Raw genomic sequence first — 19,408 nt, forward strand, 5'->3', positions numbered from 1 at the left:
ACTTTGTGATTCATCATGTCATTGATGCATGATGGCCTGTAAATGAGTTTAATGTCAAATAACAAAGAAAGTATCACCTAAGAAAAAGATTGTGACGACGCAGATAATCATTGGTGAATATATTTTACTCTCCTGAAGAAGTGACAACTTTAGTGGTGTCCAGATTCACAAGAACGTTTAGAGGAAGGTCACACTGATTTAAACACAAAGTTGCACTCTTTGAGAATGTTATTCTACACAATTAAGTCCTGATCACACCCCAGGGTGATCTAAAAAAGAATCTAAAAAGTATACAATACATGTCAATTGCTATATTGTCGAACTATTTTTGCTTTTCTTACATTACACACATCTGAAGAATATAGTTAATAAATAGTGCACTTACAAGAGTAGACAACATTGCACAGTGGCACAGTATGAAGCAAACCATGAAAATCTTCAACAGCAGCAAAGCACACACGTTACAGCAGACCTTATAATAATGCTGACTAAAGTGGAACATAAGAGTCCTTGTCAACACACACAGAAGAAATTGTGGCAATTCCATTATTTGAAGCACATGAAAGTCCGGCCTTCTCAGAGCGGCCGTCGTCCCCTTGCTTACTCTTGCATTTGATTCCGAACAGACTGCAAAGTTTCATCATCATCATGTCCACAATCTCTTCCTCTTCGGATGGCTGCAATGAATCACAATTTTTTCAGTGCCGCAGTGAGAATGGAGCAATATTTATTCAAGGACCATTTGGGATGAATGTACAGATTGGTTTCATTGTTACACACTGTAATTTTACTTGAATTGCTCTTACTATTTTTGTTCAGAGGAAACACTACTTTAACTCCTTTGAATCAACACTCTGCCAAGTACTTCAGTTGGACTACTATTTTTATCTACAGTTATTTATTTTTGCTCGTGGGAACTAGTTTACTTCTTTAAATAAATTCCTGTCACGTGACTGTAACTGCTGGTGCCAATTCACTCCACTTGAACAATCAAACGAAGCCAAGCAGTCACAAGATGGCAGACAGCCTCATTTCTGTAGTACTACTATTTTTATCTCCAGTTGTTTATTTTGCTTGTGGGACCTGTTTTGCTTCATTAAATAAATTACTGTCACGTGACTGTAACTACTGGGTGCTAATTGACTCCACTTGACCAATCAAACAAAGCCAAGCAGTCACATGACAGCAGACAGCCTCCCTGCAGGCCCACACAAAAACAATATTTTCAACACATGACAGAAATCTATATTTAGATGGGCACCAGCGAGCCTGTGGCCACAATGAGGTTAAGTGAAACAGAAAATGAATGGATGGACTATTTTAAAAAGCCATCTGTCAAATTTCAATCAAAGTTGGGATCTGTGTGTGCGAGTTACCTTGTGGTGTATTTGTTCTTGACTGAACGCCACAAGGATGACAGAGATGAAGAGGTTGAGCACCACAAACGTCATGAAAACGATGCAGGAACCGATGAGGAAGGCGCCCAGGATTGGGTTGTAATTAAGAATCTTTCAGATACAACAAGAAAGATGATCAAGTATATTAAGATAATCACAATCTGAGGGCTTTAAAATTGAAAGAGCCCTATTTTTACCTCATCATAGTTGAAGATGCCCAGTTGCAGGCTGACCATAGTCTGAGCAGCATCAAATAGAGTGCGATAAGAGTACAGCTTCCACCCATACATGAGGTTGGACTGAAAAACAGAAGGATTACTATAAACAGGGTAGGGCCGCACGATCAATGCCAAAATGATGATCACAATTATTTTGGTATGCAGCCATGATTATTAAACATAATTATTCATCATGGGAGGGAAAGCATCGGTATTATTACATACTAGCACAACACAACTTTTCAGCAAACATGCAGACAGTTTGTAGGTACAAAATTAAACTCTAAATTTTGATTTTAGAATAAACAGTAATTTCTGAAAATAAAAAGTACAGAATAATTTAAAACTTACCAAGGTCTACAGAATAAATATTGTACGTCACCTTGTTTGTTATTTGGGCATCCTGATAAAGCCTTAACTGTGTGATTGCCCCAGAGATATTTTCACAGCATCTAAGGATTATTATGATATGATTCTTTGGGAGGGCTTTGTTCACAGAATGTCAACAAACCCGAAAGAAAAAATAATCTCTTGCAGTGTGGGAAACTGCTCACAGCAATAGAGTAGGCCAGAAACATGATGGTCATGACCACCAGGAAGCCGGAGATATCAGTCCAGGCTCGCTGGAGCGTTGCTGTGATCATGTGTAGCTTCGGGTTGAGTCTCAGGAGGTGCCACAGTTTGATTGTTGCAAGCAGCACCAGGAAGGCAATCAGATAGCCCAGCACTGCATCTGCCTTGGCCGTCTGATGGAAACTGGCGTATCTGGAGACAACGTAGCCTTGTTTTACTGTTTTAATCCATCACTGTTGATTTGTTAAATTTATCACATTATTATTATCTGATGTCAAATATTTGGTCTGATATGGCAGTAATTTAGTCACCAAAATATAGTTGTAACCTTCTTTGGAATCCTCACTTACATTTCTTGTGCACATTGAGAACTGCCCAGTTTGCCACAATGTATAACACTTACTGGTCTTTGTGATTCTGGTAGTACTCCATGTCTCGCTTCCCCAGCAGAGTTCTCTTGATGAAAACGGACAGAGCGCTCCAACTGAGAAGTATGATCGCCAGCTCAAGCAGATTCAATTTACTCTTGAAATAGGCCCATTTCTGTTGCTTCATCAGCTTTGCCTGCAAGCACATACAGTGGAAGCTGGACTTAGGTGTGTAGTTTATTCAGTGATCAAGCTCGTATTCAATTTCATCTTTCCTCCAAACAAATCTCCCCACTGAAATGAAATGCCATTCATCCGTTCCAGCCCCCTGAAAACACCAGCATGTTTCATACATGTTTGCACATGTCAAATGAAATTGCCCTCAGTAGTGCAGCGATTCTCAGTGTGGTACATTGGTGCTTTGGCTCCTTCTGGTGGTATGCAAAAGGAATGCTGAATTAAATCCAATGACAATTTCCAACATTTCAAACCTAACATACAAACACCTTAGAATGAAGATTGTAGCTATTCAAGTATTGTACAATACTTTTTTCTACTCAGTGCTAAAATGTTTGAGAATCACTGCAAGTGCGACGTGTGCCTTAATCGGGGAGTGGCCTAGCGAGTGAGAGCTCTGACTGAACCTCTGGTTGGCGATCCACCACACAATTAGTTTTGCATTAGCATGTGGCCACTGCTCCTTGCAAATGCTTTCATTTTGTATTTATGTGGTTGGATGCACTCAAGCATAATATAAATGCAAAATGACTGCATTTTCAATATACGTACATACCTGAACAAACATGTAATACAGAATGAAGAGGAAGTAAATGGCTTCAGACGCCATGACAAAGATGTGGAGGCCCCCCGTCGATTGGTAGAGACGAACATTTTGGAGCTCACTACGGAATTGGAAAGCTCCTGATATCAAACACACATATATGATACACATGAGGGGCTGATGTTTCGGTCTCATAGCGCATCGTTGATACTTTACCAAGAGCCGTGGTCTCGAGCAAGAGTGCGACAATGCAGAAGAGGTTGACGTTAGCGTTGTACACGGTGAACTCAACAAGGATCGCTTGGGTGTGCGCATCAAACCAGCGGTTTTCGTATAGATACTGGAGAGATCTGGTGGGAATACACGGTTGATATGCACCTAGTAGGAATAGTTTGTCAGGTTAAAAATACACAAACAACCTGCTGGAGTTTTGCAAGTCGGGTCCAAGATCCACCACAAAGCCCCCTCCCCTGTAGAGTACCATGCTTCCCCAGATGGGGTAGGCTCTCAGTTTTGCCTGGGACTGGTACTTCCAGGGACTAGGGAGGTAAATTGAGGTATTATCGGCCTGAGAGTTGTTCCAGCCTGGACCGTAGGAACCCATGTCTTCAGACTCCCATGAGTAGAGAGAGTGGCAGTCATGCACTGCATGTTGCATGCGACGCGCCACACGGCAAGAGTTTTTCTGAACTCTCAGTTGGCGTAGCCGAGCATTACCAACCAGCTTCGAGTTTCCGTCTGTGATGAATCCTGTGACCAGCAGCAAGAACAAAACACAATTTGTAATAGCATTTACAGTCATTTTTTTTGGGTTGCTAAATTTTCAATCTAGAGTCTAGAATGACATATACACTATTAACAAAATGTTGGGAATACATTTCAGAATGGATCTGAATCACACTATAACCTTTACATGAGCTCGCCACGTGGATAAGTACACATCAACATCACCTGGATGCTCTCCGAACAAGTTGCTGATCAGAGTTGTGTTTGCCCAGTTGTACACATCTTGGATGCTCATTGTGTCTGAGATGCCTTTGCTAAAGCTCTGGCGAATGTGCTGGGTCAGGAAGTAAGCATTGGGATCCCTCTGTCCATACGCCACCAGAAGCAGCATCCACATGAATCCCATGTAGGCTGCATGACAAGCAAATTAAAAAAATATAGTTTAAACTGTTCTGCGATCAACCTTGTGACTCAAACTCAGTTCTCAAATAATCTTTCCGCATTGAAATGAATGACACAGGCATTAATCCGTTCCAGTTTCGCAAAAAAAAGGGAAAAAAAAGAAAAGAATACTATAAATTGTAGGGATCGGTAACATAAAATAATTGTATTCCTCAATGTCTTCAAACGTAAAGACATTTTGCACTTTTAGCAAGAAACTCGCTTTCATGGGCCGCTGTACATTTTATGTTTTGCATCAATATTTTGAATTGAGATTTTTTTTAAAAAAAGAGCATAGTAGTTTGGATCCCTACCCAGAATCTCCTTAATGAGAGCAAAGACTTTCTGCTCTTTGATCATGTTGTTCCTCATCTTCTCTATGTCTGTTGGAGGCGGCGGCTGGTAGAAACTGCATGTGCTGTCTCTCCGTGCTGCTCGCACCCCATCAGGATCATCTGAGCATCGCATTAAAATCACGTGCTTAGTCTTTTGTGTTTGCACAGTTCAAAAAGAAATGTGGCAATAAGATACCAGAATTCTTAAGGCTCTCGTCAAGCTGAGGCTCTCCGTATTCTTCCTGATCCACCTTCTTCAGAACAAGAGCGAAGAAAGCAGCAAAGCCAAGAACCTGTCAGATATTTACTTGCGTTAGCCCATAAAAGTGATTTTGGCAGAATTTCATTTCAAGAACTTTGTTTTCATATTGTAAATATTTCAATCACTATGCGTTGTACTGTCCTCACCTTAAGAGGTTGCGTTATGAACAAACTTTCAAAGAAGGACACCACCATGGAGATCAGCCAGCTTATAGAACGATCTTTGCCATAGGTCAGCCCGTACATCATGGTGAAGTATCCAGACACACCGCTGGTTGCAATCACCAATATCCAGCCCACAAAGACAAACCACCACGGCAGCCCCCCTTGACAGCATTTCTTGCCATCGCCCTTGTTGGCACTCTCTTCTGGACTGGGACTACGCTCCGATTGCTCCCCATCGAGGCTGTGTGACGGCAGGTGGAACTCCAGCAGATTCTTCATCCCTTGAACTTGCTGCATGGCTTTATTGTAGCTGTCTGGGTTTTGGAATCGAGAAGATCCCAGGAAACCCAGCTTGTTTTCAACGTGACGCAGCTGCCTGTATAGGTACCGGCTGTTGTTGCTCTTCTTCTGAACCTCATCTGAGGTCTTCTCCGGACTGCCCCAAACAGTCTTTTCTGCACATTTGTCACAAAAGGTGTACTATTAGTGTTGTACAAACATTCTGGGAAAATATAACAAAAGTATTTTCATATACTACCTTGAAGATCGACTGCCCCAAGACTGAGGATAGAGCGTTCTCTTTTGGCAGTGTCTGTGTAAAAGTCAGAGGAAGTTCGGTTTTGCTGTCTGATGATGTCTTCCACCAGAGACAAAAGGGTGTTGATATCAGTCTGTTGACCAGGCCGGAGCTCCAAATGAGGCAGGGGACTCTTCATGGCCTTTGACAGTGACTGGGCCATTCTTTTTATGTCCTGATGACAAAACCAAGTAAAAGTTGAGAACGTGACCAAGTATTGAGTACCCCTCAACTTTTAATCTTTTTTTTTTCATTCCTTAAATTACATGACTGAATCCCACATTCTTCTTAAAGGTGGCAAAGGTTTCCTCACCTTCAGCACTGTGTCTGGTGTGATCTCCTTCTGCACTTTCTGAGGGGAAGACGCCTGCGAGGGAGATACTCGAACCGTCTTCCCCTGCTTGGTCTTGTCCGATTTGGGAGCTTTTTCCCGTGGACGAGTGTTTCTGAAGATGCTCACAATGAGGAGATTGATAGGAAACATGATGATGGAACTTTGAATACCGATCATGACCTGTTGCCAGGTGAATTCTATGTGACCTGCAAACACAGCAAGAAACCCGTTGAAATACTTCATTTGCATAATGCACCAAATCAGATAATACCAAGGTCCATGGTCTGCTCTGAGGGATCCGTGGGGATGCCCCAAAACATGATGCTAGTCAACATGGTGCAGAGCAGCAAGGAAAAGCAGCAGGACACTCGCTGCACACGAGTGAAGGTGCTGCACGGAGGGCGACTGATGACGGAGAACCAGATGTGTCCATCGCGGAAATCCTTGGCTGTCTTCATGAAAAAAAGATTGCTAGAAGGGCAAAAAAACACAAGAGTATTTCATGTTGTGGATGATGGATTGTGATCATATTGTTAACTGGTCAGACCTAAATCTCTTCAGATCCTCCTCAGTGGCCACTGGGAAGACCTTGTCGAGGGTGCATTCTCCCACGTCGACAGCAAGCCAGGAGTTACAGAGAAAGTGCCACTTTTGGCCACTCTCCAGATCTTGCACCATCACTTTGTTGACATACCTGCATGGAGAAATCATTTCCCTTCATGACATTTCTTCAGGTTAATGAAAAAGCAAGCTGATGTCATTTAAAACAATATTAGAACTGTTTCTTCATCTCATCAAACTGCAAAATCATCTCAAATGACCAGCTACCTGGCTTTCAATAACATGAAGATCTTTCGATCTAATTGATCAGAGCAAACCAAGTTTGACTGGCCACATACATCTCCAAATTGTATGTTGCAATTGCATTTTTCAATAGTATTAGAAATTTCTATAACTGTGACACGAAAGTCACGATATTACCAACTGGTTCAGTCACCAGCTAAGAGCCATCTGAATGCCGTACCATGCAGGGTGTGTGCCCGAGTTGTCGTGCCACAGCCTGATGCTTTGCAGCTCTCCAAGTGAAAAGTGCGTAGTCAAGAGAAATACATCCTCTGCACCCCTTTCGAACAGAGGTTTCTCCAAATCAGTCAGGTGGTGGGGCTCGCTTTCCCCCTCTGTTCCCAGCAGGGTTATGGTCACCTAGAAATGAATAGTATCTTGTTTGAGAGATGCAAACATTCCCATTGCCAATGTTCAAGGACGGGAGCATTTGACTGACCTGCGAGGACGTGGATGCACCATGGCGATGCCCTGTGCCAACTGTCAGCATGTAACAGTATTCTGCCAGTGGGTCGTTATCTTCAAGCACTGTTACCTTCACCTTTAAGTTGACACACACAAGTAAAGTTTGGCTACAGACATAAACAGACAATACCATATATACAGCCACAATTTTATTTTTTAAAGGTTTACCTTAGCTGTATCCTGAATGTCTTTTCTACGCGCCCATACGACCACCAGAAGATAAGCACCGAAAATGGCCGCCACAAAACTCACAACCACGGGATTATTAAAGAAAGTGGCAAAGAGCTCTGCGGTGCGTGACACGTCCACTAAGTTTGGCATGACAAAGAAAGAGCTGCCGAAGAAAGTCAAGTGATTACACAGACACTGAGTGAGAAAAGGTGTAGTGAGTGGGCCAACCTGCAAAGAGAAGAAAGGAAAAATGATGTTTTTGAAATGTCACCAGTATAAGATGCCACAAACTTACCCTGCAACCGTCTTCGCTCCAAGATGACTCTTCTTCATCCCAGTACTTGCATTGGGCAGCAATAGTTACAATTCTGACTGTGGCATTAACAGATTTGACGCCGGGCTCGACTTTGGGCTTCAAGACTAGGAAGTGCACGCCGGCATCTCCGGTTCTGTCTTGAGGACTGAGGACCCAGGTATATTTTTCCTCTGCGGTAAATGACATTCATGACATGCTGATAAGAATTCATCATTTGTTGAAATCAATTTAATGTTGCACTTTCAAGGCGACCAAATTTGGATTAAAAATACAACATCCAATAAAACATACCTTCTTTTACATTCTCTAGAGGCATCTGAGTTTTGGCCACATAATCGTCATTTGTCGGATAATTCTTGTACCCCAAAAGTATGACAAAGGTAATGTTTTCAGAGGGCTCCATCTTCAGCACCAGCGTAACATCAGGCGAGGGAACGTCAATTATTAATGTGCTGAAATTGGCCAGGTCCAAAACTGTACTGTTCTCCTGCCCAACGTCTGGCCTGGGCAGGAGAATCTGAAAACGGCAAAAACTCATCAGAGTGGACACGATTACAGATTTAGAGATTGTTGCTGATTTATACTACCTCAATCTCTTCAGGCAAATTATTAACAGGGATAACAGTTCCGTTGGTTGTCGTGAGAGACACGGATCCCACCGTTCCCGAAATGTTTCCACCATTCCAAGAATACGGGTTCTTTTCGAAACTCATCATCTGCATGATATTACATTCAGTTTTTGATGTGGTGCAAACATTATTATCATCCGAAATTTAACATCAACAGTTTATTTCTGCTCCACAAAATGGCATCCACTTACTCTGACATCCACAGGCTCATCTGGTGAGAAAACATCAGAAGGCAGAGTCGGAAAGGAAAATCTAGAAGCACTGCTCCTCTGGATGTTTATATCTTGCATCTGCATACTTTCTGGAGACACTCTGCAGAAAAAAAACAATCTTATTTGCAGTTTCACGATATCCCAACAACAATTAAGCGGAACACATGAATAGAAATAATAAATAACCGAAGAAAGACAATTAGCTCTAACCTGTTTACATACACACTGATCTGATTGGAGTCAATGATGATCGGATCTCCATTCAATTTTTTATGATTCAACAAGGCATTCTGTACATTGCTCATCCCAGTCAGTAGGGAATGGGAAACCTTTTCCTGAAGAGAACATGCCATTTTGTCGGGACTTGGAAAATGACAGCAAACAGACACGGCAAAGGTAGTTTTGCTCTTACATTTGACGAAGCATTCAAAATATTACTGGCCGCTTGGACAATTGGTGTGGCTCCATCCATAACTTCTAAATCATCCGCACTTCCATTCTGATTAACGCTGATAATGTTGAGGGAAGAGCTTAGGTCAACCAAGAGTGAACTTGCTTCTTCCTAACACAGGAATAAATCGGAGTCCATCATACTCGTTCGTCTCCCAAAGTGGAACTAGAGCAGTACCTGGGCAGCTGGACTCAGCTCATCTGAACGCTGTGTGAGTCCGGCTACGGCTCTGGCTGTCACCTGCACCTCATGATTAGTGCTTGACGGGGAGTCCAGCAGAACTGTCGTCATTTTGGTCAGCATCTGCTCTCTGAGCTGAAGCCGGGGAAGGATGCGTTGATATTGCGGTGCTCAACCATTACAGGGCACGATGCCGTCCTTCCGACATACCTTTGTCCTTGCGTCCTTCTGATCTTCATCAGCCTCGGTATTGAGCATGTCAGCTACGGAGGTGACGATTTGGCCAAGGGCCTCACCAGAGAGAAGACCATCTTGCTCCAACTGGGAGACGGTATCTTCTAGAACTGACTGGAGAGTGTCCACGGAAGCACTGGAGTTGTTCTCCCGAACCTTTAAGAAATACATCAATCATCTTAACATCAAACATCCAAAAGTGGCTCACATAAGTCAAGTCGTATGTGATTACCTGAGCGTGGACAACCGTGGTAACTTCCGTGGATTCATTTTTCACAGTCACCACAATAGACAAATTGTAATTGTTCTTTTCGTCTCCAGCAGGCAATAAGATAGATTTCACAAATTCTTTATTACTGCAACGCAGATGTTTGCCTTCAAAACAAATGAGCAGGTTGCAGCTTGGCGATTCATTTGAATCTACAACTGCATACAGCTAAGTTGAATTTTCTCACCTGTGTCTGTCTTGAAGCAATAAAGGCAACCCGAAGAACAGAAAGAACTAGCTTGGCAGGTGATATCGAACGAGTCAAGCACAGTGCCTGAGAGTGGAACGATGCTGCATGTTGGGTCTGTAGGGGCTTGAGTTGGTTCTGGTTCTGGATCCGGTATGGGTAGGGTGTACCTGGCATAACCTTGCTCCGATTTTCCTGGTTTAGCAAAGATAAATTATTTTACAGAAGTACACAAAGAAGTCACGCAAAGCTATTCTTCAGATGTTCATCATACTTTACACAATCACTCATAGTTTTATGAATGTCTTTTGTTATTAATATACTTAATCTTTTTTACAAACTGATCACCTTAAAGTCCAATAATTATCCTTGTGTTAGCTAAGGGACATCATTTGACTCGTACTGCAATCTGTAGACCTGTTTGACATTGCATCCAAAAGATGAATTTAAAACCACACCTTGAGCAATCACAGTAATGTTAAGTAAGTTGTCCCTCGAATACTTGAGCTGTTGGTTGTTTACAAGAAACTCCAAGTTGCCTTCTTGCTTTTTCGTCAGCGGCCTTCTTCCTTCGTGTGAATAACAGGTTTCAAGATCATCCTGGGAAAAGTAGAAACGCACTTTTTGCCGGTGGTCATTCGACAGAATAATGTTAAACATTGACAAAAGTGACTTGCCATCAGTGGTTTTGGATCCTCTGTGTACCAGTCCACGTCTGGGCAAGTTGCCACACAACTAAGTCTCAGCTTTACAGGGTTGTTCACATTAATGGAAGTGCAATTATCACAACTGTATTTGTGAAGATGAGAAAGCAAACAGCAAAATATTACATTCAAGCGTATGTTAAAAACTGGCAAAAAAAATACAAAATCAGCACAGACACAGTTTAGACAAAGAGTGAGTGTTTGGTATAAATGATATGATTTTACCTAATGGAGACATTTTTAAATTCAGCTGGAACAACAGAGATGCACTTGAAAGCCGAAGCTAGTTGGGCCCATTCTCTAAACCAGGCTGTTTTCTTCACAGTTACAGTATAGACAGACATCTCAAATGGATTTGGAAGGCACCGTTTGTCAATCACATGAGTTGTGTTATTTGTTTGGTCGCTGCACTTGCAATCCCCTCCTGGAGACAAGAGAAGCAAGACAAAAGCGATTCACGGACTAGATGATGTCAGGCATTAACTTCGAATTGTCATATTTCTAAGTAAGCATAAACAATAAAAATGCGAATGTTTCATGCTTATTTGACTTTATAATAGTCAAAATAACTTTTTTAAATTAAATTAAAAACAGTTACTGTACAGTATCTAAAATTGTTCATCTTACAAATATTTATTTTATTGTTGAAGATAAGGCAACGAATATATCATATATTTCATTTTGTTAATTACTACATTTAAAGAACGGATTGGGCCTATTATGTACTACAATGACTTGATATATTCATGCTACTAAACTCTTCCAGGGAAGGTAATAATTGTACTTACTACATTTCCACTTAAAGTCAAGTCCTTTGCTGGGCAATGACACACTTCCATTAACGCTGAGGGTGATATTCTGAGTGTAGTCAACAACAGATTCTGGAGTGGAAATTACTTTCAAATCATAAGACTCGCCAGTAGTCTGAAAATGAAAATAAAAGTATTGTAAAAACAAGACACTATACAGATTACAATGATTGCAGTTTGTGGGAAAATGTGTTTTATGTCTCAAAATGTGTTTCAATGTGTTACAGATCACATTTAAGGTGAAAGTTATTTATTTTACCATCATTTCACAATAGTCTGCAATTTCAACTGGAAATATGATACAGCTTTTGTAATTGAAGAACTCAATAGAAGGGGTCATAATGCAGGGCAAGTAAGTGGATGACAATGCTATCATTCATTAGTATAGTTGTGCATACCTTGTTTTGAGAGTCAGAGTACTTTTTGCATGCCAGCATTATGCTTTCCAGGCTCACGTTAATATCAGAGCTCGAGAAAGCATTTACAGCTTGCACGTTCAATTGAAATGATCCTATATTAAAAACAAAAAAAGAGAAGTTATTCTGAGGCTTTGAATATGCACATTATGAACCGTGTATTTCGGTTTTCGTACCTTCAAGTGGCTTGCCAAAGGTGTATGTTTGTAAGCTTCCATTGAGTATGTCTCTGCTCTCAGAGTGAGTGACCTCATTGGTAGTCAGTGTAAAGAGAAGCTGCACAGGAGCTCCGCGTTCCAGCGAGACCCCAATAATGAGGTCACTGGAGTTGGGACATTGGCCATTCTCCGATATCACTGATCCCTGCAGCCCCTCCACGGGCTCCAGCAGACACAGCTCAAACTGGGTGGACATTGTTTGGCTGGTGACGTTGTTGGAAGCGCTTAAAGTCAGGTTGTTACAGCCACGTCCAAGCTGCTCCACCGCACTCGCTTTCAATGTTATGTTGTGGCCTGCGGTCCCTCGGTCAGCCGAGGAGTTTGCGAGTAAAAGCTCCTTATACTGAAGGATGTAACTAACATTTGTACCTATTTGGAACAGAGAACACTTGCTCATTCAGTGTTATAAAATATTAGAAAATTCTGAACCTGCACTTTAAATATAAGACTCACCTGTCTCCACTGTGACGGAAACATCAATAGGCCCTCCGCTGTAGAGCAGGCTGCAGTTAGTGCCACCCTCTGACATGTTGGTGCTATAGCACTTGATATCTCCAAACGCACCCACTGGCTCCTGAATGCTTATGGATTTTTGAGCTGACACATGCCAGTCGCTGCTGGAACACTCCACCGTGACCACGAAAAGTCCAGGGGTTTTGAATGTGTGCATCACCGTGCTTTCCTTTCTGTCAGATGGTAGAAAATGAGGTCAGCCAATGCTTGTCTTTTATATAGCTTAACCCTTAATGTTTCCCAACCTTTTTCGAGGCCAAGGGAAATAAAGGTGAAGTTGTAAATGGGGGAAAAAATCTCACTGCATAACAGCAGAACAAAAATGGCACAAAAAGTATTTGTATGTACTACTGAAATGATGACAATCCCACAAATGTAATTGGGACTTATCATTATTGCGGTATTTGCTTTAAATTGTGGCATACTCAAGATATAAAAAGAAATATGTTAGTAATAGTTCCTAAACTTTTGAGACCTCATTAGACTGTGCAGGTAAACTGCACACCAAGCAGTCATAACATCATGACCTATTGGACAATATGGTAAGAGCTTATTCCATGTTGTTGTTCCATAATGCTCCATTTTTATTGACTGTGATTTAAGAGTATTGTTTTTTTCATTATTATCAAAGCTGGAAAGCCAGAATAGTTTCACTGCTGAGTGGGAACCACTTCTGTCCAAATTAACAATTTAAAATATATATATTGTATATATATTGACCAATCTAAAGTGTAGAAAATTGCTTGCTCTCTTTGACAATGCAATGGTAATGATTGAACAAATACGTATGGCTGTGTCTTTTTTTAACTCCTGGAAAGCGATGGAGAAGCAAGATTCTGCCTGACCGTCGGCAGTAAATAATATTGGCTATGAATATGAAGTGTAAGTGGTCATAAAGCTGTGGCTGCTAGGCGTGTAGTATATTACAAATTAAAACTCACTCTTCTGGGGTGATGGGATCAATAGTGTAGCCATCTCCAGCATTCAGAGAGCATGTAAGGTTCCCCTCATATGCTTGCAGGAGCCACTTGATATTGATAGTGACATTATCAAACACCGCTGCCAACTTACTCATCAGTAAGTGGAGTCCTGAGAAAAAATCACATCACTTAGTTCAAATAAACACAGTTGTCTAAATGTATAAGCTGAACTCCATATAGGATTTGATCACTAATATTTATCTTCTAATGGAGCAGAAAGGTTAAAGGAGTATATCTGACCCTCGTTGCAGCGGTATTCCACAGACAAGTAACTTCCTAAGAGTGGACAGGGATCGCCGTAAGATTTGGCGTCTGCTGGAGCTTGGCAGGCCTGCAGTCCATGGCAACTGCCTAGAATGGCAAAAGCAGCAATGTTTCAGAAGTCAAGAAGCAGATTGGTTTTACATTAGAGTGGAAGCTCCAAAGTCAAACACAATCTATTCCGTGACATTTTATTGACAGATTTTCCCACGGGAGACAATGTAGTTTTATTTTTTATGGTTTTATACTGTATTTATGATGCATCCATAGAAATACCTTTCACAGCGTCTGCAACATCTGTCCAAGTGCACTCCTCCAGAGGAGCTGAGGGTGTGGTGGCGAGTTTGGTTCGGCAGTAATGAATTGTTTTTCGACCATAGAAGCTTTCTTTTATTTCTATAACTTGCCCAGAGCCGCACTGCAATGTGGCGTTTTGGCCATCACATGCAAAAGATCTCCCGTACTCTGAAACCAAACCAAATAAAAATTGGATTAATTGGAGGAAACACAATCCAAATCATCATCTGAATGTGAGTTCACATACCAAACTGGCAGATGAAGCTAAGCTCTCGAGTGCAATTCTCTGCCGCTTCCCACTTGTAGCCTGACTTTTTGAGGATATGTCCGCAGGTTGCTTGTGCATCAGGCTCTTTCTTCCAATTAGCGTAGCTGACATCTGAGCCATTAAGCCATGCCAGAGAAACTAGTATTGATGATAGAGAAGGAAAAAAATATATAAAAATATTAGATTGATCAATTTGTGGCTCAACACAACAGAAGGATATAGAGCCCAATATACATAACGACCCATGTTCTGTCAAAGGAAATAAAGCTGAGGTTGTAAATCACGGAACTTGACAGTAAGCCTCCTAATAAGGCCAGGTAAATGAGAAATAATCGTGGGCTCCTCCAGGGACGCATTGTATGTTCTGGCTGCTTATCAACAGATAAACTCAATTATACCTGCATGATGATAGTAATCTGCTTAATGACTGGAATAATACAGTCTTTTTTTTTTATCTTCATAATGTACTGTAACATTGTCAATCATGAATAAACAATGTAAAAAATTCAACTGTTTTTTTCCACATTTCTTGCTTCAACTAAATGGACATTGTGCTGCTCCTCATGTTGTGCATGCCTTAGCCACCTGGGGGCAGTGTAACACAAACACAGATACACAGCGTTTCACAACTCATGTTGAGATGCAGTAATGTTTTTGCTTTTTCACAAAGGATCAAGAATATGCCTGAGTATTGTTATAGTGTCAGTCTATATAAGTTGCACCACTGTTTGTGTTCAAAATTCCATCGGTATAACACTGCGACACCGATGCTATTCATTAACCCATCTATGACGAGTTTAGTTTAGTTCACCGCCATCATACAGCGCTTGTATCTCACATTTATGCTTGCAACTCAAAGCAAAAAAAATCAGCCAAAAAACAATTTGTATCTTGAAAAACACGTCACTCGTATCTCAAGGCGCCACTGTAATGATATGCCGCAGTATTAAATATTTTCCTATTCAGTCCAATACTTTCATTAGGATCAGTAAGCGTTTTTATTTTACATTTTTTGTACATTGAAGATAATAAATCATTGTGTTGTATTAATATTGAGGCATAGATTTCATTTTCTGATTATGTAATTTTCCATATAGCTTCGCAGGAGTTAGAAATGCATGGTTAGGTTTACATGACATGACCTCTTACCTTGTGTGGCAGCAGTGTCCAGAGTGAGGTTTGGCGCAGCGGGCGCCAGTCCGATCCACCAGTCCTTCTTTGGATCGAGGTGCTTCTGAAGGAACTTCTGAGTCTTATCGTTCAAGATGAAGACGAGATGTCCTCCCCCTCTCTCACACCATTTCTGCGCACCGAGGAAAGGACGCTGCAGACCCACAAATTCATAGCAGGAGCCATCAAAACTCTCTTGGTATTCAGAGCAGGAGAGAGAATCTGATTCACCTGTAGCAAAGCAAGTCGAGCTGAGAAAGACAAAAAATAAAGACAGGACTGCAAAAGCAGTACGGTCCATCTTTGTGCACCTGCACATCACTTGCACTCAATGTGGTAACAACACGACTTTAAAGGACAATGACGTCAGTGGTTCTGACAAAGGCCTGCTTTTTCGAGTCATTTCTGACATAAGGATAATTTACTCGATGGCTGTCTGGCTTTGTGCTGTGCATATAACTCCTGTGCACAAACAAACCTGAGGGCTATTCTGAAAGAAGACAAAAGGCAATAGTCAACACCCACTAATGGTTCCACAACCTGCAGAGAGAGATAAGCTTGTCATTCTGACCACTACAAATCTGCTGTTGATTTTACCTTCAAAAGAAGTCAACATTCATCTGTCTTGTGGATCTTTTGTTGTGAAGACTGATAGTGTTTACTGTAAAATGTACCTGCCCTGCCTTATGATGAAATTGTGCAGACCTTTTTTTCTCAGGGGAAATGTAAAGCAACAATGAAATAGCTTTAATAATAACAGCAGTGCATTGTGAAAAATAACAGGATGACTTACCATTCAAAATTTATATTTAGATGGAACAGAACAAACATATTGCATGTTGTGCATACTATTTGACCTTTAAGGAGCCAAAACAATTCCCTTAATACAAATAAAAGGAAGAAAAATACATTTATAAAGGATACATGTATTGTTTCTGTTTCCTCAACGTAGATAAATAGTTTTAGAGTTCCGTGATGTATTGTTTGCCAGGTTAATGGAATTATTCTTTATTATGATGGTAACCCACTGCAGTTTAATGAATGTATTAATAATTCCAGAAAATGGTACCGCATTGCACAATTATATTCTTAAAATAATAATATTTGTAAGTGCAACAGCAAACCAAATACGTTTTATTTGGGACTGGTTTGTCATGTTTACTCAATTGCCCTTTTCGCTCACGCGCAAAAAAAAAAAAAAAAAAGAGGCCGGATGTGTGACGTCATAATAAAGGGACGCTCGCCAAAGGACATGTCAAAACTATTCAGAAACAACTTTTACTAGTGCCCTGAACACACATAACATTAAGACTATGTTTGTTTGTAGAGGAACAGGCGCTACCGGAGCTGCATTGCGGATTTGTTTTAGAAATCAGGTAGTTGCAAAGTCAAACTTAAATCGTCTAAACGCCTCAATGCTAGATGTTTGCTAACGTTCCCTTCTGCGTTCAAACACAGACTGCCATCCGTGGGCAAGCCTGGCGGTTTCTTTCCACGCAAACTGAGGGGGAGATCCGTATCGCAAAGGTACTCAAGGAAAGGTTCCCACTGGCGTCATCCCTGAAAGTTGTAGATATCTCTGGTATGTACATTAAAATCCTTCATGATAAATTCCTGGTATTAATTTTGAGTTGAACGAGACATCAGTTCAAATAAGCCATATATGTAGCTTCAATAAAAAAATAAATACGATGGTCGAGAACCATAGTAGAAAATAAGTTAATTGCACTTAATGTGATTCTGCTAGCTTTTTTTTTTTATTTTTTTTTTTATGGACATACAGGTGGTGAGACGTTTTGAGGATTTACAAATGCCAAAGTAGCTTTTTTAGGTATCTGCACTTGACTTTTCTGACTTTTTTGGATGGATTTTTACAAGCGGTTTGACTCCAATGTCTATACCAGTGCCCGAGCTGTATGGTTGTACTGCACTAAAGTTGTACTCAATAAAAATCCTCCAACACTACAACCCCTGTAGCACTTTCCAGCCTGACATATACGTGCCTTCCAGGCAGGTGAGGAGAGACCAGGATCTATGCCACACACCCTCACCATGTCACATATTTTAATGTCATCGTCTGTCCAGGTGGCTGTGGGGCCATGTACGAGGTTCACATAGAGTCGAGTGAGTTTACCGGGAAGAGGACTGTTCAGCAACACCACCTTGTCAATCAGGTAACAATATGAACTGTTATTCAGCTTGTTGCTTATTATTACATGGTATCTTCACCAGTCTATTGGGTACAACAGCCAAATCAAAAAGCATCCTAATTCAACCAGTGTACCTAACGTTATGGTCATTCTATGTTATTACACAGATGACTTTTTGTTATTATTTGTTTTTGTCAGCGTTATTTTTTGAAATATTGCAAATGCTGTCTTCGTAAAACCCCCATCTGTTTCTGTGTTTTGTTTTGTCCTTCCACAGGCACTGAAGGATGAGATTCAAGGAATGCATGGACTCAGAATATTCACAGATATTCCAAAACAATAATTCCACAGAAGCAATAACTGACTCCGCTCAATGTTCAGAATTCATGCTATAAATAAGCAGTGACTATGTTTACCTGCCGCCAGGAATCCTTTTGGGACCTGAATATTAGCAACATTCGGGTTGCAGAATAAACACCAGCATAAACCTGAATATGCCCATATTCTGCTTTTTAAAAGCCTGAATGGGTTGCACCTTTTCTAACCCGAATATTTGGTCGTATAAACGCATATTGTAATATCCATGCGCATGTTCTACCCGCAAGGAATCTTGGTCTCTGATGACAAGAACTACTTGTATGCATGGAGTGACCTACTCTTGCACACAAGCAGCGGTAACTTGGCCAAACTCTAACACAGCACCACACGATTGGCGCAAGGAGGAAACTGACATATAAAAGACATGAATATGTGTTTTTTTTGTTGACAGGAATAATTTAAGAAGCAGAAATTACTATTTGCATTATGATGTTTTTTGTGTCTTGATATTTAGAAGGGCATTTCCCAATTGATCACAGTAACCATGGATACGGTAGTAACTCTGCCCACGCGTGTCCGTTTGTCAGAATGTTTCAGAAACCAGAATTTTGACGGCAGGTAAACCTAGTCAGTGTAATATGAGCTATTATAGTAGGCACGTTTTTATCACGCATATCAATCCATACTTAAAAAAAGAAAAAGAAGGGCTGCTGCATACGCACAAAATGTCAGATTTCTCTTCATAGTTTCTTTCATGGTTGGTGAACATATTTATGGAAGCAATGTTACCTGTGAATGTGAGTCAAATGTATAAATTAAAGTCCTTGTGTAATTTGAAGGGTTTGAACAATTAATTCAAATGGTCTGCCAAATGAATTGTACCCATGATGGCCCTTCAAAGAAGATGGCTGACTGTTTTCATCTTTTACCACTAACAGCAGTTGTACACAAGTAACACTCGTCTCATTATTTATTACATATAATTCTATAACATAACCTTGTATCCTTAAATATATAAAATGGCATTTGTAAAGGTGATTATATTGAGCTGACATTCAAAGCAAAGTAAATCTGAATTTCTACAAGTAATACAGCACGCTCTAGAACATCGGGGACTCCACTGCATAAATATCACTCTTCTGATTGAAAACAGATGGTTCTTATTCAACCAA

The 19,408-nt window shown here is 40.8% G+C and overlaps 2 protein-coding genes across 2 annotated transcripts; one reads left to right on the forward strand and one right to left on the reverse strand.

Annotated features, from left to right (window-relative positions):
- Positions 1-106: 106 nt before the first annotated feature.
- On the reverse strand, positions 107-16,078 carry LOC119120944 (polycystic kidney disease protein 1-like 2). Its single transcript, XM_037248223.1, has 41 exons — positions 15,748-16,078; positions 14,578-14,736; positions 14,310-14,498; positions 14,013-14,123; positions 13,734-13,881; positions 12,733-12,965; positions 12,238-12,648; positions 12,044-12,156; positions 11,625-11,760; positions 11,062-11,260; positions 10,810-10,921; positions 10,591-10,732; positions 10,133-10,327; positions 9,910-10,052; positions 9,654-9,833; positions 9,441-9,578; positions 9,225-9,374; positions 9,023-9,147; positions 8,792-8,912; positions 8,559-8,687; positions 8,263-8,488; positions 7,951-8,141; positions 7,653-7,883; positions 7,459-7,560; positions 7,201-7,379; positions 6,724-6,870; positions 6,448-6,647; positions 6,156-6,382; positions 5,804-6,017; positions 5,248-5,720; positions 5,036-5,132; positions 4,819-4,959; positions 4,289-4,474; positions 3,757-4,087; positions 3,554-3,687; positions 3,350-3,477; positions 2,592-2,752; positions 2,170-2,380; positions 1,595-1,696; positions 1,377-1,508; positions 107-677 (listed from the first exon to the last, which is right to left on the reverse strand). Exons 1-41 carry the CDS (start codon positions 16,067-16,069, stop codon positions 489-491), a joined length of 7,458 nt encoding a protein of 2,485 aa, XP_037104118.1. The 5' UTR covers positions 16,070-16,078; the 3' UTR covers positions 107-488.
- A 902-nt stretch (positions 16,079-16,980) lies between these two features.
- Positions 16,981-19,269, forward strand: bola3 (bolA family member 3). Its single transcript, XM_037247973.1, has 4 exons — positions 16,981-17,144; positions 17,227-17,350; positions 17,854-17,942; positions 18,196-19,269. The coding sequence occupies exons 1-4, from the start codon at positions 17,082-17,084 to the stop codon at positions 18,259-18,261; spliced, it is 342 nt and encodes a 113-aa protein (XP_037103868.1). The 5' UTR covers positions 16,981-17,081; the 3' UTR covers positions 18,262-19,269.
- The last annotated feature ends 139 nt before the right edge of the window (positions 19,270-19,408 follow it).

Source organism: Syngnathus acus, chromosome 3 (genome assembly GCF_901709675.1).
Source record: "Syngnathus acus chromosome 3, fSynAcu1.2, whole genome shotgun sequence".
Lineage (NCBI taxonomy): Eukaryota > Metazoa > Chordata > Actinopteri > Syngnathiformes > Syngnathidae > Syngnathus > Syngnathus acus.